Source organism: Mustelus asterias, chromosome 2, assembly GCF_964213995.1.
Source record: "Mustelus asterias chromosome 2, sMusAst1.hap1.1, whole genome shotgun sequence".
Classification (NCBI taxonomy): domain Eukaryota; kingdom Metazoa; phylum Chordata; class Chondrichthyes; order Carcharhiniformes; family Triakidae; genus Mustelus; species Mustelus asterias.
In genome coordinates this window covers 75,496,284-75,520,492 of record NC_135802.1, presented here as the reverse complement: position 1 = coordinate 75,520,492, position 24,209 = coordinate 75,496,284, and the positions used below count along the sequence as shown (strand labels likewise).

At 40.4% G+C, this 24,209-nt stretch overlaps 1 protein-coding gene across 1 annotated transcript; it reads left to right on the top strand.

The window, feature by feature from the left end:
* The first annotated feature begins 1,064 nt into the window (after positions 1–1,064).
* LOC144509126 (charged multivesicular body protein 5) lies at positions 1,065–23,300 on the top strand. The gene is made up of 8 exons (XM_078237508.1): positions 1,065–1,258; positions 15,176–15,280; positions 16,136–16,182; positions 16,278–16,371; positions 16,589–16,660; positions 18,908–19,016; positions 20,771–20,886; positions 22,761–23,300. The coding sequence occupies exons 1-8, from the start codon at positions 1,190–1,192 to the stop codon at positions 22,809–22,811; spliced, it is 663 nt and encodes a 220-aa protein (XP_078093634.1). The 5' UTR covers positions 1,065–1,189; the 3' UTR covers positions 22,812–23,300.
* The last annotated feature ends 909 nt before the right edge of the window (positions 23,301–24,209 follow it).

The window sequence follows — 24,209 nt, the reverse complement described above, 5'->3', positions numbered from 1 at the left end:
GTAGCACAGTGGTTAGCACTGCTGCTTCACAGCTCCAGGGACCTGGGTTCGATTCCCAGCTTGGGTCACTGTCTGTGTGGAGCTTGATGTGGAGATGCTGGCGTTGGACTGGGGTAAACACAGCAAGGAGTCTAACAACACCAGGTTAAAGTTCAACAGGTTTATTTGGTAGCAAATGCCACTAGCTTTTGGAGCGCTGCTCCTTCGTCAGGAGTTTGCACATTCTCCTCGTGTCTGCTTGGGTTTCCTCTGGGTGCTTTGGTTTCCTCCCACAGTCCAAAGATGTGCGCGTTAGGTTGATTGGCTATGCTAAAATTGCCCCTTAGTGTCCTGAGATGTGTCGGTTAGAGGGATTAGTGGGTAAATGTGTGGAGATATGGGGGTAGTGCCTGGGTGGGATTGTGGTCGGTGCAGACTTGATGGGCCAGATGGCTTCTTTCTGCACTGTAGGGTTTCTATGATTCTACACCCTTTATTCTCTCTGTGGACAGCTATTAGCTAGTCTCCCTGGTTTCTGTGGCTATGACTCATCTTTCATTCCCTCCCCCTGCAGTATAAATATCTCCCACTTTCTATGCCTTTTAGCTTTGACAAAGGGTCGTCTGAACTCGAAATGTCAGCTTCTTTCTCTCCTTACAGATGCTGCCAGAGCTGCTGAAATTTTCCAGCATTTTCTCTTTTGGTTTCTGGAGTTCATCCACTGGTTCTTTAAATGTCTGCCGTTGCCTATCCACTGTCTTCCCTTTCAGTAACGTTTCCCAGTCCATCATGACCAATTCACGCCTCATACCATCAGTATAAAACAGTGCAGACAGACAAAACCACATATTATTACAGGTTGTTTCCACTCAGAGGACGATTAGTCTGCTGTGCAGTTTCAGCATTTTATAAAATGCTCTCGTTGAGCTCTCCTGAATGAAAGGCCATGCAGTTCACCCACTGGAGACCTCATCAGAACCCATCAATGCAATGCTGCTCTTTACTGCCCCCTGCTGCACCATATGCGATACTGCAGCCACTCCTCACCGCTGACACGTCATGACGGTTACTCCTTGACCGAAGCTGGTCTTCCGGGCGCTTGGCGTCATTAATCACGTGTGTCGAGGGCCCGCCCACACTTGTGACGTCGGCGCCGCCGGGTCGGGTGGATTTTATTTTGTGATTTTTTTTTTGTTTTGTCGCTGTCGCCATGAACCGGCTGTTCGGACGGGCCAAACCCAAGGCCCCGCCGCCCAACCTGACGGACTGTATCGGGAATGTGAGTGCTGGGAGCCCCGGGGAGGGAAGAGTGAGAGGGAGGAGAGGGAGAGCGGTCCTGGGCCCGGAATCCGGAACCCGGAACAAGCGGCCTCTGTTTCCAATGGAGCCGGGCTGGGCTCTGGGACAGGAGCCTCTGTGAGGACTGTGGCCTGGGCTTGGTGAGGACGGTCAACTTTCAGTACAGCCCCTTGTGTTCACACAACAAAGCAAAGTTTTACATTACTGGAGCATCTTTCAATACTCCAGTGTCCCCCAACCAGTCAGCCAGGTTTAAAGGTTCACCAGTGGGAATCACAGCACCCAGTTCACCCTCAGCAACATCCTACAAAGAGCAGAAATAAATAACTAGCTCATCAGTGTGTAGGTGTTGGCCAGGACACTCCCCTACTCTTCTGTCAGGTAGTGCCATGGGATCTTTCACACCCACCTGAGAGAGCAGAAGCTGCTCCTGGAGTGTTGTGTACAGTTTCGTTCCCTTATTTCAGGAAGGATGTAGTTACATTAGAGGCAGTTCAGAGGATGTCCACTAGATTGATTCCAGTGATGAGGGATTGAGCAGTTTAGCCCCATATTCTCTAGAGTTTAGAAGAACGAGCGGCGATCTAATTGAGCTATATACAAGATGCTAAAAAGTATTGACAAAGTAGACGTAGAGTGGATGCTTCCACTTGTGGGGCAATCTAAAGTTTATTAGTATCACTAGTAGGCTTACATTAACACTGCAATGAAGTCACTGTGAAAATCCCCACACTCTGGCGCCTGTTCAGGTACACTGAGGGAGAATTTAGCATAGCCAATGCACCTAACCAGCACGGCTTTCAGACTGTGGGAGGAAACAGGAGCACCCGGAGGACACTCACGCAGACATGGGGAGAATGTGCAGACTCCGCGTAGACAGCGACCCAAGCTGGGAATCGAACCCGGGTCCATGTGCTGTGAGGTAGCAGTGCTAACCACTGTGCCGCCCCTAACAAGAGGTCATAGTTTTAGGATAAGGAGTAGCAGATTTAAAACAGAGATGAGGAGAATGGACCTACCATACATTAAGTTGATCTTGCTCTACACCCTAGCTATGATTGTAACACTACATTCTGCACCCTCTCCTTTCCTTCTCCCCATGAACAGTATGCTCTGTCTGTATAGCGAGCAAGAAACAATACTTTTCATTGTATCCCAATACATATGACAATAATAAATCCAATCAATTTGTGAATCTGTGGAATTCACTATCCCAGAGTGGGGTGGATGCCGGAGGAGATGGACAGATTTATTGGTTGAAGAGTTATGGAGAGCGGGCAGACAAGTGAAGTTGAGGCTGAGATGAGATCAGCCATGATCGTATTGAATGGTGGCGAAGTCTTGAGGGGCTGAATTGCCTACTCCGGCTCCTAGTTCTTATGCCTCACCCTCCACATAATGTCACCACCCAAAAGGTGATACCTCCAACACTGCACTTCCTCAGTACTGTACTGGAATGCTAGGTTAGATTAATAGAGATGATGCAGAGAGAGAGTGAGTTGGGGCCTTTGCAGGATGCAGGAGAGGTTAGTGACAAAGGAATGATGGATTCCAGGAGTGTTGTATGACTGGAAGAAGTTTCGAAGATGAAAATTGGCGAGACCATGAAGGAATTCAATTGCGAGGATGAGATTTCAATCACATACAGCACAGAAATGGGACATCCTGTCCAACTATTGCATGGTGTTGTTTCTAATCCACTTGAGCCTCCGCTCAGCCATCCTCTGTTATCAGCATAACCCTTTATTTCCTCCTGACTCATGCTTTTCTAATGTTCCCATTAAACACACCTCCATTAATCACCCTGTGGTAGAGTTCTATGTTCTCACCACTCTGGGTAAAGATGTTTCTTTGGAGTTCACTATTTAATTTTTTTGGTGGCTACCTTATATTGATGTCCCTCTTATTTTGCGCATCCCCATAAGTGGAAATACTTGCTTTGTGTCTCCTCTATCAAAACTAAAGAATCTCTTTTTTAAAAAAATCTCCCAGTGCCTTTTTTCAAGAAACCCAATTTTTCTTTATGGGTATAACCTTGCATTTCTGAAATCATCCTTGTAATTCTTCTGCAGTGCTCCTATATCTTTATATAATATGATAACTAGAACTGTGCACAGTACTTCACGTGTGGTACACTGCCAGGGTTCAATGAAAGTTTAGCACAACTCTACTTTTCAGTACTATGCTCTCTAGAAATAAACTCGAGTTTGCTTTTATGTGGTCCATTGACCTATGTCACAGCTTTTAGTAATTTGTAGAACCCTTAAGATTATTGATAGGTAGAGGGATCTGGATGTACAGGTACACAGGCCACTGAAAGTGGCAATGCAGGTGGAGAAGGTAATCAAGAAGGCATACAGCATGCTTGCCTTCATCGGCTGGGGCATTGAATTTAAAAATTGGCAAGTCATGTTGCAGCTTTATAGAACCTTAGTTAGGCCGCACTTGGAATATAGTGTTCAATTCTGGTCGCCGCAGTACTAGAAGGATGTGGAGACTTTGGAGAGGGTACAGAAAAGATTTACCAGGATGTTGCCTGGTATGGAGGGCATTATCTATGAGGAGAGATTGGAGAAACCTGGTTTGTTCTCACTGGAACGACGGAGGTTGAGGGGCGACCTGATAGAAGTCTACAAGATTATGAGGGGCATGGACAGATTGGATAGTCAGAAGCATTTTCCCAGGGTGGAAGAGTCAATTACTAGGGGGCATAGGTTTAAGGTGCGAGGGGTAAGGTTTAAAGGAGATGTATGAGGCAAGTTTTTTTACACAGAGGGTGGTGGGTGCCTGGAACTCGCTGCCGGGGGAGGTAGTGGATACGATAGTGACTTTTAAGGGACGTCTGGACAAATACATGAATAGGATGGGAATAGAGGGATATGGTCCCCAGAAGGGTAGGGGGTTTTAGTTCAGTCAGGCAGCATGGTCGGTGCAGGCTTGGCGGGCCGAAGGGCCTGTTCCTGTGCTGTAATTTTCTTTGTATGTTTGATCACTTTGCTCCTTGACCCCAATTAGATTCTTACTTTCCCAGTAATATGTGACCTCCTTATTTTTCTTACTGAAATTCATTTTTCAATTATGTTCCCCTTCTGTAATTTTATTGAGGAATTTGGGGGCAGTAACATAGGTCAGCCATGTCACGGGTGTTAGATGAGCTGAACTTGGTGTAGGTTAGGATAGAGAGAGAGTATTGAATGTGCGTTAGTGGAGTATGGAAGCCCAACTGGGTGACCCTCTGGTCAAGTGTTCTTGAACGTTGGGCTGTCTTGTTAGTGTTTTTAATGTCCTACAGTGTTTTCTATGTAATTGTTAGAAGTGCCTTTGAACAACTTATACTTACTGTATGTACATGAATAGAGAAGATCAAGAATATGAAGTCCATACTAATAAGACTTACTCATTCACTGTGCATTTGAGTAAGCTCAATGTTTTCTATGCATGAGGAAAATTTCAGAAGTGGATTAAAATACATTTTGTTGTTTCCAGAAGTTCAGGTACAAACCCACTTAAATGCATTGAGGTTGAGTTTTTAGCAAAAACAGGCTAATCCACCCTGCAGCCCGTGGGTCTGATGCAGCCTCAGAGCCACTGTTCCAAATGGCAGTATGACAGATAAGTGAAGTTGTAGATACTGCAAGAGGCTGTTCCAATCACAGGCTGTTCCTTCTGATAGGCTCACTATTGGAGAGCAACATGCACTCGCTTACAAAATGGGTGAGGGTGAATGAATGAGTGGGCACTAAGACTAGAAGTGAACCAGATGTACACACATTGACCCCTCCTCTCTATGGTCATTTTTAATTACTAATTTTTAAATAAATTATTGCTTTGACGTTTTTACTTTTGCTCAGCAAGTTGTTTCTTTTCGTTGTGGCTCAACTTTTTTGAAATTCATGTTTAATGTTGCGTCAAATCTTATCTTTCCAAAATTTCCTCATGTCTCCTTGAGTGAGAGAAAAAGAATGCAAAAGGCCCAACCTCCCCCTCCAAAAATAACCCTGGCCCAGTCTGAGCGGAGAACTAATACAGACAGCTGATGAAATAATACTCAAGCATACATGTTTGAGATTGAAGAAACTGGAAAAACTGATTCTATTTATTCGATCTGGGTATTTCCTTTTCCTTTCCAAAAGGCAACAACAGTTGTCAATGCTGGGCATTTTCCCACCTGTTTATCTAGTGGTTTCTGCTTCTAAATATGTTGCATTTGTTTCTGATGTTTGGTTGCTGTAAACTAGAAACAGAAACCAAAGTTGTTGTTAAACACTCAGCAGGTCAGAGAGTATCTGTGGCAAATTAACAGACACATTAACTTGTCAGGTATGGATCCTATGTCTGAACATGAGGATATTGCAGATGAGTAGCATTTTAAATAAAGAAACAGAATAAAATGAACGTGGAAGGGAAAATTCATGTGAAAAAAGAACCAAAGTGATCAATAAAAATTCAGTAAAATACTGAAATGGAAAATGAACGATGACTAGACAAGTAATATTAGCATGAGCCAGTAGGGAACATCAGGGAGTAACTGATGACATTTACAAGGCAGCACACATGTGAATAGCTGAAGAGGTGGTGGATGATGCAGGTAAAAATGGCACAAGAAATGGAGGTGCAGAATGTGCATTAGGAAGAGTAGGTTGACACAATAGGTACAGTTTTGTTTTGTCAACAAAGGATTCCAACCCAAGCACCAGCCCATTCCCAATATCCATTTCTGGAAAGACCACACCATTCGAGATTGGCATCACTTACTGTTTTTATTCATTTGTTAGTTTTCTATTCATTCATGTGATGTGGACAGCACTGACAAGGCCAGCATTTATTGCCCACCTCCAACTGCCCTTGAACTGAGCGGCTTGCTCGGCCGTTTCATGCTTTTATGTTTTCCTTTACTTTTTCTTTGTTTCTTTAAATCATGTCTTTCTTGCTTTATTTTGATTTCTATGCATAATTTTGCATTGAACGAAATATTCTAACAGGACTTCATAATTTAGACTCTCCATGGCTCAATAAGGATTCTTGGTCTGATTGAAGAAACAGGCTACAGCTTGCTCTTTACATTGATTCCAGAACCCCTGTATAGAGGACCATGCTGAAAATCAGCATTCACAGCACAGAAGGAGACCATTCGGCCATCAAGTCCATGCTGGCTCTCCAAGGGCAATTTAGCTAGTGCCACTTCTCTGCCTTTACCCTGAACATGTTTTTTCCAAGTGTTTATGCATTTCCGTTTTGGAAGTTGCAATTGAATCTGCCTCTCCCACACTCAAGCAGTGCATTCCAAACCTCAGCTGCTCACTGTGTAAATAAATGCTTCTCATGTTGCCATTTGTTATTTTGCCAATCGCCTTATTTCAGTGTTCTCTTGTTCCTGGCCCCTTTGCCAAAGTGATCTCCAATTATTCTGTCCAGACCTCTCCTGATTTTGGTCAACTGTATCAAATATCTTCTCAACCTTCTCTCAGGAGAAAATTAGAAAAAGGTTTCTAATTACTGTTGGTTGCTGCACAAAAGCCCACAAAGTGTGTCAAATGCTGTAAGCATTGTGAACAAAGTGTTATTCATTTGCTGATGACTGTAGAATCCAGACTCATTTAGCATTTAGTAAAAAGACTGGGGAGGGGATCGAAGACTGGAAGGAGGTTACCAGATGGATCAGGAAGACTGAAGAGGCCTCCCTCCCTCCCTCCCCTCGCCCCCCATTCCCACTCCCAGCTTCCCGTGCTCTTGTCTCCAATGTAACGGATTTTCCCATGAATCTTCAGTGTTCTATACTCTGGTTGGTGGGGGGGGGGGAGAGCTCCACATTGTTATCAGGCATGCTGACGAAGGCGGTAGGACCCCTATTTAACCAGAACTATGGAAACTTCTAAAATGCTGTATCCCTCGAACGCTAACTTCACTTCTGAACATCAAACCATCATTTTTCAGATTATTACAGATATTTAAGTTAGGTTAAATTCATTTGCTTTGTTGTTATGTCTTGTCTTGTTTTAATATCATTGCTGCTATTTATCATTGTTTAATGTAAGTGAAGTCTTTCTATTTCTGTTTTTTCATGTTGATGTTTCTTCCCCCTCCCTCCTCTTTATTCTGCTCCTCAAGCTGTAAAAGGAGCTTCAGCTGTAAAAATTCAGATGTTCAAATGAAAGCTCCTTTCCTTAATGTTGTCTGAGCTCTCCTCAGATGTGATCTGACCTTTCAGCATTTTCTGTTTTTGGTTCTGATTTCTCGCATCTGGTATGTTCTGCTATTTCTTTACCTCAGATTTGAATTTTTGAACTATTTTAAGCTTAGTGCGTAGAGACCATTAGATAATATTGCCCTTGAAAGCAAACAGAGGCACACAAAGAAAAGATTCCTAATGTTGTATCAGGAACTTTAAACATGTAGGGAAGTTGAGCTTAGCCTTTTCGTGAAAAATATGATTTTGAGGAAATCTAATTGACGTTCAGGGTAATGAAGGCAACTAACAAAATTCACTCAAGTGGCTAAAGGTTTTGAAGCAGGTGGTAATATTTAAGAGGGAAGGTATCAAGGGATATGGAAAAGCAAGTAGCTGAGGCTGAACGAATGATTGGCTTGTTTGAGGCTTAATGGCTGTTATTGTTTTTCTAAAATTTATAAGTTTTGCATATGGTGCGCTGCACGGTTTGAATGTGCCTGTAGCACAAAAAAGTGTTTCTGATTGACTCTGAGAAATCTAGCAATTTTTAAAAATGCAATGAAGCATCTTGGATAAATTACGACCTGAAGTGTTTTCATGTCTATAATAAAAGCAAAATACTGCGGATGCTAGAATCTGAAACAAAATACAGAAAATGCTGGAAAATCTCAGCAGGTCTGACAGCATCTGTGGAGAGTATCGAGCCAACGTTTTGAGTCTAGACGAATTCGAGTCTTTTGAGTCTAGAGAATCGAGTCAACGTTTCGCAGCTCTGACAAGGGGTCATCTAGATTCAAAACATTGGCTTTATTCTCTCCCCACAGATGCTGTCAGAGATTTTCCAGCATTTTCTGCATTTGTGTTTTCATGTCTTCAGTTATTAACACGGAGATCTATACTTGTATAACTGGCAGTGTAGAAGAAGTCAGGATAGTGCTTAGGCTTAGAACAAGTTTACCTTGTGCGTAATGAGGACATATCCAAAGTTAATGTTGCTCCCTTTGAAATTTGATATTCTTGTATTTGTTCTGATGAGTGCAAGCAGAAGGGCTTTGACAGCATATATTTTTTCCAGCATAAATTGGTCCCAGTTGAAAGTTACTTTGGGTTATGTTCTGTAATTTTTGTGATTAAACTCTGGGTTGCTAAGTGTTGACTATTTTTGAGAGTTAATCTTTTGAAGAGAAGTGGGCCATTCTGGGCTGTACTTTGTTCAAATGGCTTGAGAGTGGGATTGAGAGTGGAGAATGATGCAATATAGGCTTAAAGGAAGAAAGTAACAATTATAAGGGCGAGGAATTGGGGGTGTGGGTTTCTGCAGGAGAGTGCTTAGGCTAAGAACAAGCCTACCTTGTGCCTACTAAGGACATATCCAAAGTTAATGTTGCTCCTTTTGAAATTTAAAAATCATATGGATATTTGAATATAAAATGTGTCCATTTCAGCCTTTTCTACATGGGGAGAAATCCTACACCTTTGTATTGTTGAACGTTTTCTGTAAGGTGTGTATTAAATGAATTTCACTTGATTGTAAGCCAGTCCAGATCTTCCCAGTAACTTACCTGCAAGAAGAAAAGGACCTGTAGTTAGTAATTCATTGCTCTCAGTTACCAATAATTTATAGGTAACGTAGGTGCATAAATCAATTAGCTCCTCTTAAAATTGTGTGTAAACCAATTAGCTCCTTTTAATAAATCACCTCAATTAACACACGCCAATGCCCTGCAATCATCAATCCTTAACTCTGTGCTGTTTCCAAGTTTAATAGGACAAAACCTGTCATTGTATTGCTGGATATTTTTCACAATTCGCTTTCATGTAACATGCAAAATCTCACAATCCACTCACTGTTATATTTTATTGAAACCCCAGTGACTACACTGGTACAATTCTCTGTACCCTGGAACAATATAGTATGCTGTTTGGGCACAGAGTCTTATTGTTGAGTTTCTTTTCTTTGTGTGACTAATGGTAACTTAGTTGGTGAAGTACCAAACTACACACGGCAGACATACCAAATGATGGTAATTGGTTTCTGAAGCAAAGTTTCTATTACAATTCCATCCAGTCTTGAGGCTCTGATAGCATCTATTTGGGTGCATGATCAGAGATACAGATATTTGAAATGTTCCTCCCCTGGTTAACCACTATTTCAAACAAAATCAGGAACAAAACTATTCTGTGAATGTTTTCATTTTCAAATGGACAGACAGATTGAGGCTTCAAATATGCCAAACACCAGGAAAACCACCCAATAAAGAAAGTAAGATAAACAGGAAATAGTCTGCAAACCAGGCAGCCCATCTGTTGAAAGAGAAACTAGAAACTTTTCAGGTTAGTGACCTTTTGTCAAATTGGAAAGAATGAAAGAGTTGCCATTTCATAGAATCTCTACAGTGCAGAAGGAGGCCACTCGGCCCATCCAGCCTGCAACAACAACAATCTCATCCAGCCCTATCTCCGTAACTCCACGTATTTACCCTGCCAGTGTCCCTGACACTAAGGGGCAATTTATCATGGCCAGTCAACCTAACCTGCATTTATATCTTTGGATGGGAGGAAACTGGAGCACCCGGAGAAAACCCACGCAGACACAGGGAGAACATCCACTCGTTTAATTTTTCTAAATCACCTTGAAGCATTTTGTGCTCCACCACTCATATTCCCTCCAAGTTTTGTGTCGTCAGCAAACTTGGAAATATTACACTTGGTTCCTTCATCCAAATCATTTATTTATTGTGAATAGCTGGGGCCCAAGCACTGAGCCTTGCTAGACCCCACTAGTCATCACCTGTCACCTGAAAATATCCATTTATTCCTATTCTCTCTTTCCTGACTAACCAATTCTCAATCCATGGCAATATATTATTCCCAATCCCATGTGTTTTAATTTTGCACAGTAATCTCTTATGTGGGACATTATCAAAGGTTTTCTGAAAATCCAAATGCACAACATCTACTGGTTCACCCTTATCTATTTTACTAGTTACAAACTCAAAAAGCTGCAGTAAATTTGTCAAATAGATTAGATCAATGTTGACTTTGTTTAATTCCCTTGATATTTTCCACGTGTCCTGTTATCACATTCTTTATAAAAGATTCTAGCATTTTCCTTATTATTGATGTTAGGCTAACCAGACTTGGACAGCATTCATGCTTGGGCTGATGAGCAGCAAGTAACATTCCACACAAGTACCAGTCTCCTGTTTTAAACAAGAGAGAAACAAACTATCTCCCTGTGACATTCAATAATATTACTATTGTCGAATCCTCCACCATCAATATATTGTGGGCGTTACCAATAATTAGAAACTTAACTGGACTAGCCATCAATGGTAAAATTTCCATAGTGCCAGATGACTATAGTCTGCTCTCCCCATTGAGGGGAGAGAGCTGGCTGGTGGTGATAAAATCTGAGGTGAGGGACAATGTTGAGAAAGTGAGCTTTCATGAAAACCTCAGCCCGTATGGGAATTCAACCTACACTGTTGGAGTCGCTCCACATCACTAACCAGCTGTCCAGATAAACAGAGCCCCACTGTGGCTACAAGAGCAAGTCAAAGACTGGGAATTCGGAAGCAAGTAACTCGCCTCCTGTGAGTTACTATCTACAAGACACAAGTCAGGGGTGTGGTGGAATGCTTTCCCCTTGCCTGGATGGGTGCAGCTCTGACAACATTGAAGCTTTGCACCATTCAAGACGAGCAGCTGATCCACACCTTCAGCATTCATTACAGTGGTAGCAATGTGTTCTACCTACAAGATGCACTATAGCAGCTTGCCAACGCTCCTTCAACAGCAAGTTCCAAACTTGCACCCCCTACCAAAACAAACAACAGTGGATGCATGGGACATCATCATCTGCAAGTCCGTCTCCAAGTCGCCCACCATCATGACTTGAAACTATCACTGTTACTTCACTGCTGCTGGGTCACAATACCAGCACTCCCTTACACCACATGAACTGCAGCAGGAAGGTGGCTCCCCATAATCTTCTCAAGGGCAGCTCAGGATGTACAATAATCACTCACATCCTAAGAGCAAATAAAATGTACTTTGCTACTGTTATTTAAGGAAACGTGACAGCCAGTTTATGCACACTAAGCTTCCACAAACAGCAATGTGATAAATGAAACAGCTAGCTCATGTACTTTATTGAAATAGTGCGCTGGGATCTTCTATATCCACCTGACAGGACAGGCAGGTTTGACATCTCATCCAGAAGACTGCACGTCCAAAAGTGTAGCACCCCTTTGTAGATGTTTACTGTTTATTTGAGGCAATGTAATCACCATTTTACATTTATGGACTACACTTTGCCCTCCCTGCACCTCAAAATCTGGTTTGTGATACTACCTTGTACCCTTTACTTATACCAAAGATTGGAAAAAGTTTCAAGGGTCACATGAAGCGACACGGAACAAAACTTGCAGTCCTGCCACTTGAGATTTCAACTGTACTTTTGTTCTGCTGTGGTAACTTTTTGGTTCTGTGATTTCCATTCCTCTTTGTCGACTTTGCTACCCACTTGTCTTTCTTTCTATCTTTTATTTCTATAGAAGAATAAAAAACAAACTGTAATATACTTTTCAAGGCAAGTAACAATAGAATAATACAATACAAAATGATGCTACATGGCCCATAATATCTGTGCTGGCTCTGTAAAAATGCTATTCAATTAGTCCCATTCCTTTGCCCTTTCCCCATCCTCCTGCAAATATTTTCCTTTGGGTAATTGTTCAGTCCCATTTTGAAAGTTATTAAGTTTACTTCTACCATCCTTTCAGGAAGGGCATTTCAGATCAGGACTTATTTATTCTGTTAAAATTCTTCATGATTTTGAACACATCAAATCTCACCCTTCACTTTCTCTGCTATAAAGAGAACAACTATAGTTTCTTGAGTTTCCCTAAATAAGTGAAGTTTATCATCCCAGGTAGTGTTATCTGGCCAAGCCAGGTTCTTGGCTTGTTTCTCCACACTTCATAATCTTGCACTTTCTTCAGTTACTCGCTGGAGCCTTCGATTTTCAATTTCAAGTTACCTATCATCATTTTCTTTTTCCCTCTTGGTCTTCATCTCTCTAATCTTCCTTCAGTAGCTCCTTCAGCAGCTTCCCATGCCTGAGAATATGGCCAGCCCAAACTACTTGCCTTTTCTTGATATTCTCAAACAATCTTTCCTCATCCACCATTCTCAGAACTTCTTCATTGTTCTTGTGTTCTCTGCAACTTATCTGCTCCATCCTTCTCCACAATTACGTTTCCCAACTTCCTACTTTCGGACATCTGCTTTTCTCAAGATCCACTTTCCAGCCTTGTATAACAAGACGCTCCAAATCACAGTCTTGATCATTCTTTTAAGATCTCCATTAATTCCAGTGCTGACAATTCTTTGTTTGGAGAATGCATTTTCCTTGCAATTGTGATCCTAGCTCTGATTTCTTTATGGCAGTAACCATCTTCTGACAAGATGCTTCCCAGGTACTTAAATTGTGGTACCTGTTCCAGCTGGTGACTACCTATCTTGACCTCTACTCTCCCAACATTATTTCTTCCAACCTTCGTAATTGTTTTGTCTTTTTGAGATTAATTTTCATTCCATAGGTTTTCACCACTTCATTCATTCTATGCATTAGTATCAAGATCATCTGCTGTGCGAGTCATTAGGGCTTGGTCATCTCCAAATCTCACTATCTTCACCAATTGACCTCGGACTTGACACCTTTCTGTACTACTTACAGTGCATCTTTTATCATGGTTTCCGCATAGATGTTAAAAAGCAACGGTGATTTTAGACAGCTTTGTCTCACCCACTTCTGATTACGCCAGGTTCAGTTCCCCCAAATCCTGTCCTGATAGTATCTCTGTACATGAGGCAAATGTCTACCATCATTCTTTTATCCTTCCAATCAACTCTAATCCTCTCCAGCACTTGCAATAGCATTTGCCAGTTTACCCAATAGAATTTGTTTCATAATCCACGAAGCAGGTGTACACCTGGTATCCTATACTTAACACACACATTTCTGCTATAGCAGATTTCAAACAAATGCTATTGCAGCAGAATGGGTGTTTCTGTGATGCAGAGGTCAACATTGTTTTGGGTTCATTGAAGTAGTTTCTATGTAGAGTATGTTTCTTTTTCTTGCGTTTCACCCCCCTACAACCCTTCCCAATTCTAACGTTTGATGTTGGTTGGTTTTAGCGTTTTAAAGATTACAGCTGTCCTATTTAATGCTGTATGTTGTTTAATTGTATGTTGAATCAACTCAGCAAATTCTTTTCTGTGGGGATAGAAGACTTGCTCCAGAATGGATATCTGAGGCTTTTAAACACCAGCAATACTTCGTAATAAAGCAGAAAATGTTGGGAAAACTCAGCAGGTCTGGCAGCATCTGTGGAGAGACAAACAGTTAAATTTTTGAGTCCATATGATTCTTCAGAGCAGCAGTATTCTCGGGGCTGAATTGTCTGATGGTCATGGCCATTCATTTTTTGCTTTCATGGAAAAATACGAAATCTCTTGTGCAAAATCTTGTGTCATAAAATGGACATGACTTATTGTCAAACAAACATTAGGCTTTTATAGAGAATAATAATTTTCATCTTGTACATAAAGTCTCTATTTTTCATTTTTACCTACAAGCATGTGGAAGTGACAGCTTTTATCCCACAACACCTGGAAAAAAACTTTGCTGTTCCATGTAGGGATTCTAATGGTGAGACGAAAGCAATTCAGAAAGTGTTCTGTTTCTCTCTTGTATTAAGAGCTGGATTCTCATTTAATTCACATTTGTAGTATTTAGGCCATCATACAGAATGTGCAGATTGGTTCAATCTAATTTGAAATCTTAGGTTTGCGTTACCCTTTAATGTAGGCCCACCTGCTGCAGAAACTCATCCCTGAAATCCAATTTGCCAAATTAGCCAGCTAGATTATAAAATGGACCAGAATATTGTGTCAAAAGCAGTAAGTCAGTAACCACACTCCATGTCAAAGTTAAAAGTGTCAATTTTTACCTGCAGCATCTTCTATTCCTGGAAGTGATAGCAATGGGACACCTTTACAATATATAAAGTAATATCACATATAGAATCCAAAAAGCAATATTAATATTTTGAATATCAGGAAACGGTTCCATTGTGAAACCACTTTTTGGCCACAGATAAATTTATGCGCCATTATCCTGCTGACTTTAGGTTGAAGATTGAATTATGTGCAGTCCTAATCAAAAGTTTTGCAAATCTATAAAGTGCACTGGAAATGTCTGTGAGTGAATTTGTAGCAAGACAGTAATTGGAAAAGGTGAAGAGAGATACAAATTTAGTAAATATATATGTCTAAGTGTCCCTTCCGGAATGTCCTGCTTGGAAGACATGCCTTTACTATAGTCCCATCAACAACACATCCAGCCATACTGCACCCTATTGTGAGCACCCTCCTCCATCTCTCTCAATTCATCCTCCACAGATTTAGATCTACCCCACGAGGAGAATTCTCCAAACTTCTGAAAGGTTGGATTGAATCTGCTTCCACTTTCTTTCAGGCAGCGTATTGTAAGGTGGAACGAATTGCCGTGTAAAGAAATTGATAAAAGAGGGATTTCCTATATTCTCATTGGCGTATTACTGAAAACTGTTATTCCTTTTCTATTTCCACCTCCTTTTCTGTCAGTACCATTTGAAGGAATGGCAAAACTTAGAAACATTTGGTCTTTTTGTTCAGGTCGATGGCAGAGCAGAATCAATCGATAAGAAAATTGCTAGGCTTGATGTTGAATTGGCCAAATACAAAGACCAAATGAAGAAAATGAGAGATGGCGCATCTAAGGTTAGTATTTAATAAATGTTTGTGGTTAAAATATATGAAAGACAGAACCTTGCTTTTTGCCATATATTTTTATATGCGATGAAAATCAATGCAATTTATTTAAAGCACTGATAATTCAGGAAAATAAAGTACTATTCCTTACATGAATAATGAAATCAAATTGTAGCCAGATGCATGTTCGGACTCTGCATAAGTTCTGACACGTGTACCCCTCATAGGAATTGTCCAGGAAGGTTTGACTTCCAATGAGTAATAACTCTGCTCCCTGGACCCCCTGCCAATGTCTCTGACTTGGGCATTGGAGACTTCGGAAAATTCCAGTGTATTTACCTAGATGGTTACCCAGGAAATATTAGATTAAAAACTAGTTTAACTCCTGAGTAATACAGAACTGATCTCCCAATCGCTTTCATTGATGCCCTGACTTCCCATAACCCCAACCCCTGACTACCCCCGACCTGACTACACCCTGACCTGCCAACATTCAGAGCGGACCACTAAACATATTATATGGCAGGTAGTGCCATTAAAAGGGAGTGTGTCCTGTCTTTTCCCTCTGACTACATTATTTGCGATGGAGCTCCCCGCGGGACAATGTGTTCCATGTTTCTGGGAAAGCCAGGCCTGGAACACGTGGTAAGAAATGCGGAGAGGCGTCAAGGCGAGGAAAAGGTCCAAGTGGAGCAACAATCTGATGATGACTGCTGCTCCTTGGAAGATCTGGACCATTATTTATTGGAAGATTTAGTTAAATGCTCCACCTCTTTTTAGGAGATTTATCTTTTTACTAAAGACAAGTGGTTGTGTACTCTTGATGACATTTTAGTAAAAAATACAACTTTTTTTGCTTTCTAGAACATGGTAAAGCAAAAAGCAATGCGAGTTTTGAAGCAGAAGAGAATGTGAGTTTTTTTTCCTGTGGTTAATCTTGATTGCAGTGTACTCAAAATAATTTAAACAGTAAACATTTTTGAATGTATTTGATGTTCAACGATAGGTATGAACAACAGAGGGACAATCTAATGCAGCAGTCGTTCAACATGGAACAAGCCAATTATACTATACAAACACTGAAAGACACAAAGACTACAGTAAGATGAAATAGCATATCTGCAGTACTAAGCGTAAAATTGTTAATATACAATTAATGTGAAGAAGTAAAAGTGAGATCTTCACAGTATTTGGAATAATGTTGCAAATGCTCATGTTATATTATGAAACTGGCACCATTTACTAAATAGAGTAAATTATTCTAAACTAAACTTGAATTGTGCAGCGTTATTCTGATTTTTTTAATTTGTTGTGTAGGTGGATGCAATGAAAACTGGTGTCAAGGAAATGAAGAAAGCTTACAAACAAGTCAAGATCGATCAAATTGAGGTAAAGTAATATCCCATGTTTTGTAAGTGCTATGATTTTTAACTGAAATTGGTCAACTGACAAAGAGCAGGATAATTACTTCAGACATTTGTAAAGTTATAAAACTGATTTCTACAACAAATGAAATGTTCATATCAGAGCAGAGTTAGGCCTATAGAGCTTGTTTCACCATTCATTGAGATCATGGCTGATCTGAATCTTAACTCCATTCACCTGCCTTGGCTTCATATCCTTTTATGTCTTTGTCGAGCAAAGGTCTCTCTATCAGATTTTAAAATATTGATTGAATTAAGTCTACTACTTTTTGTGGAAAGAGTTGCATACTTCTATCATTCTTTTTAATTATTTCCATATTTATTATTTATATTTTATCCTAGCTTTTTCCTATTTGATTCTTAATCTTGTTGGTGAGTTGTATTTCTTCTTCTCTCAGTTCCCACCATTTCTGAGCTAGATACGTGCTTCACTGAATCAAACAGCCAGTTTTCAAATCATTACTATTGCTGTTTCAAGCAGGTTGCTGGGACACGAGTGCTCTGGGATAAGATTTAGCAGTTGGTGATCAGTATGCTGCCAGTTATAATTTACTGGTTCTTCCACTTTCCTTATGTACTTGGATATTAAGAATTATTTTGAAATGCAATGACTTAGTAAGCAGTTGCTGTAGCCATATTACTTCCAGCAGTCAGTTTTTTTACATGGTGTTTGAGGAGGAATATTGACCACGAAAACATCCTCTTCTTTGAAAATTGCCCTGTGATTTTTAATGTCTACATGAGCCATTGGAACAAAAAGATGCTGCACTAGTTTAGCATTATCCAAAGGGCATAGCACCTCTTACAGTGCTCAGTGCCGTGATACATATGAAAGTCTGGTTATAATAATCACAGACTTATACACAGCACAGTAGGAGGCTACTGGCCCCATAATTTCTATGAAAAGCTATCCAATTAATGCAACACTCCACTTTTTTTCCGCAAATTACCCTGCATTTCTCCACCCCCCTGCCCTTGAAGTATTAATTTCCTTTTAAAAGTTATTATTGAATCTGTTTCCACTACCTTTCAGGCATTGCATTTCCAAAAATAACAAGTGTCTCCTCATCTTGCCTCTGATTCTTTTGCCAATTACTTAAATCTGTTGTTCTCTGCCCACTGTCCCTTCTGCCACTGGAAACTGTTTTTCCTTATTTTTTCTATCAAAACCTTTCATGATTTGTAATCTGGAATCTCCATGTAACTTGAAACCCCCCCCCCCCCCCACCTTTTTGTCAACCGTATCAAGCTGATCGTGTATCCATTTATTTGTCTAATATTTACAAATTTTGTGGCTTGTTTAAATTTGCACACAAGTTTTTTCTGAGCTAGAAACTGTTGAGAGATGCAATCTCTGCACCAAAATCAAATGCTTTGTATACATGCTATTTGCGTAACCAGCTAACCCAAGTTATAAATTTCAATGTGGTTAATTGGAGTCCAACTGAAAATGAGTCTGAATAAATTCATGGAAATGTGTTCAGTCAAGACTGGCTAAAGTGACAGAAAGAGCTCAATTGTGATTAATTGCAGACCATTTTATCATGTCAGTTGACTATTATCTGAACCCATGACTGTTCTCCGTACCAAAGGCAGTGGCGACAAGCCCAGTGGTGTGTTTCAGACTGTCCACGATTGCTGTTCCATTGATGTGTTGCATACTACAGCTGCATCATGGCTTGTGAGCTGTAGATGCTGTTGGCTAACACACAGCTTAACTCATCTTATTTTTGAGGACATCCCTAAATCAAGGTTTCCACTCGCTGCCTGTAAGTGTTCATCTGCTCAGTGGAATTGGCATTTTCTTGAAGTGACCTGATTATTTAACTGCTGCCATCCAGCTATCCATGTCATTATGGAGCTGGTTTTAATATATGATTTGATGTTTTGTAATTCTAAAACAAAACTTGAGAAATCATTTTGCAGATTTGTAATGGAAAGTACTTCTAGAATGTTTAACATGTTGTCATCCAAGCTGTGATTGGCAGTTAAGATACTTTGCTAATGTTGGCATGTATGCATGGACAACCAATCAACAAATAAGTGAAAGCAAGATTACTGTTATTTGGATTGCACCTTTCCAGTGCTACATGAAGGGGTACTTATAGGAACTTTGTTACCAGTTAGGCCAACAATGAACTTTGCAAGAATGTCCTCCATACTGTACATTAATGTAGCTACATTATGATTTAACCATTATTGGTCTTCACAGAACATACAAGATCAACTGGAAGACATGATGGAAGAAGCAAATGATGTGCAGGAAGCCTTGAGTCGCAGTTATGGAACACCAGAGATTGATGAGGATGATCTGGAAGCTGGTGAGAATGAAGTCTTCATTATTTACAACTATAAACGATGCAAGGTTATAATGTTATGAGATTCCTCTACCAAAGTGGATCTCAGAGTTTGGTGCTAAGGACTTATTTATAAGCTATGCTTAAATGCAGCAAGGTTCTGTGCTGGTAACAAAGGTTCACAAAGTTACCCTCAATATATTTTATTGCTTGCAATTTTGTCACAATGGCAATGTTTCCAAAATATTAGATACATGTATCATACAATTTCTGTCAGTGTTGCGCATCGGAGCAATTATTATTTTGGTTGGTAGAACAGTAATAAGACATAGTTGTCGCAAGATATTTGTGGTTCTTGGAGGCCAGTTACCTCAGGATATTGCTGGAGGAGTTCCTCAAGGTGATGTCCTAAGCTCTCACACATCTTCAGCTACCATAAGGTCAGAAGTGGGCACATTTGATGATGGCTGCATGGTCCATTTGAAACTCCTGAGATAGTGAGCAGGTTATGTCCACGTGCAGCAAAGCCTCCACAATATCCAGACTTGGATTGTTAAGTGGCAAGTAACATTTGTGCGATATAACTATCTCACCTTAACATTATCATTGTTGAATTTCTCACTATCAACATCCTGGGTGTGTCACCATGAACCAGAAACAAAACTAGACCAGATGCATACAAACCTTGCTATAAGAGCAACTCGAAGACTCGATATTGTGTGGCATGTAACATACCATCTGACTCTGCAAAGCCTTTCCACCATTTATAAGACATTTATAAGGAGTGTGAATGACTTGCTTGGATGAGTGCAGCTCCAAAAAGCAAGACACCATGCACAACCATGTAGCTTACTTGATTGACACCCCATCCACCACCTTAAACATTGACTCCTTCCACAACTGGCACACAGTCTGCAGTGTATACCATCTACAAAATGCACAGTAGCAATTCACCAAGGTTTCTTCAGCTGCATCTCAAACTTGTGAACGCATCCACCTAGAATAAGAATTCCCAAACTGGAATCTGTGAAGGGTCTCTCGGGGGTCCGTGAAGCTGGCAGCCGCCATGTGACTGGTAATGCCAATCTAAACATGCAATATTTAAGAAGAATTAGAGAAATCAAATGGGCCAATCGGAACAAGACCTCTTTGAGCATTGGATGCTGATAGACTGACTATCAGAGAGAGAGAGAGACGCAAGTGTGAATGAGGCAGCTCATTCTCACCACATCCTCCTCAATGGAAGTTAGGGATGAGCAACAAATACTTGATGAATACATCCCATGAATGAATGAATGAATGAAGAAAAATGTAGTTGTTACGAACAATTTGTCTAGTTTATTTGGCAAGTTTATGCATGAGACTATTCTGTGTATTTAGGTATTCCTGAAAGTTTGACAGGAAAGTGACATAAATGCAACTTATTGCAAATTATTTTACTTGACTTTGTTTCACTTCATAAAATTAGTTATGTGAAATGTTAATCTGAGGCAGTCCCATTGGTCATTGTGTTGATCTATAGGTGTGTGTGTGTGTATCTTGATTCCATACATAGTATATTCAAAATCTTTTCTTCAATTGTGTCTGACAACATAGAAGGGAACGCTAGTACCCAAGTCACTGTGAGACACTTGCTCTAAGTGATTTGTTGTAAAGTATTGCAGAAAAGGATTTAGTTATGCGGATGTTTACCTTAGCCAAAGATCAGCACATTGATTAGGCGAGTGTTAGAAAATCTGCATTTATTTACACTGAATTACCTTGTTTTATACATTCAGAGCTGGATGCATTGGGTGATGAGCTTCTAGCTGATGAGGACTCATCCTATCTAGATGATGCTGCATCTGCACCATCTATTCCTGAAGGTGTTCCCACTGACGCAAAAACCAACAAGGTATGTTTCATAACATTCTGTGTAAACCCTATCTTCAAACATGTTCTCATTGGATTCAAGCATTTATGTAGTAGGTATATTTTACTGAAAAAAAAATATATAGTGGCTGTTTGTTGCTAATCTGTCCAACATATACATTAGCATCATTGATTGTTGATTACAAAAGTTATTGCACCTGATCCCTTCGACCTACAATACTATCAAGTGGTGGAAAAGCTGCCTGTCTCTTCAGAATTTATGGCGATCAACAGTGACGTATTTTAAGAGCCATAAGCATTTCTAATTGTGCAGTATGTAATGCCTGCTATTTTGATAAGTTGACATTCAGTAGCATCTCCCGCTTTGCTATCTGAAGATTGCAATTAATAGAACCTCAGAATCATACATTGCAGAAGAGGCCCTTCAGCCCATCAAGTCTGCACTGACACATGAGAACCACTTAACTTACCTACCTATCAAATCCCATTTACCAGCACCTGGCCCATAGCCATGAATGTTACAACATGCCAAGTGCTCATCCAGGGGATGTGAGGCAACCCGCCTCTACCACCCTCCTGGACAGCATATTCTAGATGATCGCCACCCTCTGGGTCAAAAGGTTTTTCCTCACATTCCCCCTAAACCACCTACCCCTCACCTTGAACTTGTGTCCTCTTGTGACTGACCCTTCAATTAGGGGGAACAGCTGTTCCCTATCCACCCTGTCTATGTCCTTCATAATCTTGTGCACCTTGATCAAGTCATCCCTCAATCTTCTTTGCTCCAATGAAAACAACCGAGGTCTATCCAACCTCTCTTCATAACTTAAATGTTCCATCCCGGGCAACATCCTGGTGAATCTCCTCTGCACCCCCTCCAGTGAAATCACATCCTTCCGCTAATGTGGCGACCAGAACTGCACACAGTACTCTAGCTGTGGCCTCAGCAAAGTTCTATACAATGCTAACATGACTTCCCTGCCTTTGTAATCTATGCCTCAGTTGGTAAAGGCAGGTGTCCCATATGCATTTTTCACCATTCCACTGACGTGCCTTTCTGCCTTCAGAGATCAATGGACAAACACGCCGAGGTCCCTTTGTTCCTCAGAACTTCCTAGTGTCATGCTGTTCATTGAATACTTCCGAGACTACCTTGACCAGGTCCTGCCTTACTTTATTAAACTCCACTCTCCCCAAATCCAAACTACTTTTTGCAACTTGTCTATTTGTCCATAACAAGCTTAAATGTACCATGTTGTAGTCGCTTTCACTAAAATGCTTCCCATTACCACCTCAACCACCTGTCCAGCTTCATTCCCCAGAATTAGGCCCAGCACTGCACTGTCCCTTGTTGGACCCTCTACATATTTACCTAAAAGGTTCTCCAATAAGCATTTCAAGAAATCCACTCCATCCAAGCCCATCTATCCCAGTTAATCTTGGGGAAGTTGAAATCACCTAATGTAATTACCTTATTGGTATTGTTTTTATACACATCCGTGGATTGTGCACATATTTGCCCCACAATTTCCCGCTGACAATCTGGGAGTCTATAATAAACTCCTAGCAATGTGGCTGCCCCTTTTATTATTTCTAAGTTCTACCCGCAAAGTTTCATTCGATGTCCCCTCCAAAATATCATCTCTCCTTACAACAGTAACTAACTCCTTAACTAATAATGCAATGCCTCCTCCTCTTTTACCTCCCCCTCTGTCTCTCCTGAAGATTCTATATCCTGGAATGTTGAGCTGCCAATCCTGCCCCTCCCTCAACAATATTGTTAGGTTTTTTTTGGCCCACTCCAATTCAACACTTGTCTCTACATGGACAGTATCTAAATATTATCAGTAGCAAAGCTATTATCAAGCTAACAACCAATACTTGTTTGTTTTTTAGGATGGTGTATTGGTGGACGAATTTGGGTTGCCTCAGATTCCTGCTACTTAACACGTGCTTTCAAGCAAATTTGTAATTAAACAATTTTTTTGTATGTATATTGTTATTTGCTAAGAATATATTCCAGCATCAAAACCTGGACTAATCATAACCTTGGTCACTACATTATGGAATTGTGCTTGAAAGAATCATACATCTTAATGATTACTGCAGATGGGCTTTTAAGTTTCCATTTAACTCCTTTAAATAATGTGCAAGAAACATCTTATAGAATTTTGACTTATGGTATGCCCCTAACATCCTGTGAACTTGCGATGATTACTTGTACTCATCTAATATTTTAATTTGCAATGGACCCCAAGCATGATAACACAGGAAACGAGTGTGTGGAAAATATTGTATGGGATTTGGTTGACCTGATGTACTTTAATAAACTTGCTGCATGGGCAGGCTATTTAAGCTCTGTAAATCTCTTTTCTTACTATTGCAATAAATGTTCACATGATTGCAATCTTCTAATTAAAATCCATTTCTATGTAATATGTAACTGAAGAATTGACTCCTCACTTTTTTGCTGAATTGAAGAAAACTTCATACATAAAATATTAAAACTTGAATTTGTGTGGTTGAAATAAATGCCTTTAATGTACAGGCTGGAATCTAGGCCAGGTGGGTAGGATGACGGTCCTCTCTCTCACTTGAGGTTGTCAAATTAGTTTTGGCAAAAGCGACCGAGTCCACAATAAGCAAACATTGACAATAATGCTTTTCATACAATCATGGAGTGTTACAGCACAAGAACATTAGAGCCCAGGGACATCATTACTGTTTATTTCTCACATGAAACCCCTAGTCTGATTTGACTCCCACATTTACACTCCATATTTAAATAGTTTTTTCATGCAGTGGTTTAATTGTAGAGGTGTTTTGAGAGGAAATTAGACCTGTTGTCAGGTCAAAACCAAGGACTTGATTTTGCACATGACTTGTATTATCAAATTTGGACTAACTCCCTATTTCCCAGCAATAACTCCTGTCTTAACAAGCATTTCTATCACGAACATTTCCACAGTTTCACAATTTTAGTTTTCCTAAAATGACTACCAAAAGTGCAGACATTAAGGAAATAAGACCCCACATAGCACCTTCGCTGAAAGCACTGAAGGGCAGCATGTCGATGAGGAAGAGAAAAGAACCCATGATAGACGCTTGGGAACTCCAAAGTTGGAGATACACAGGCTACATGTTTATGTTGGAGTACAATTAATCAATAACAATGCTCCACAGTCGTTCACTGCAAGAGAGAGGCATTGGTAGAGGGAACATGTTAACTATCACTGCAGGGAGATTTAAAAGTGATAAAACAAAATAACGCTTCACAGAGGGAGGTCATTCATGATTTAACTAAGGCCATTATGTGGCAAAAGGTGGACAGGAGGGATTCAAATG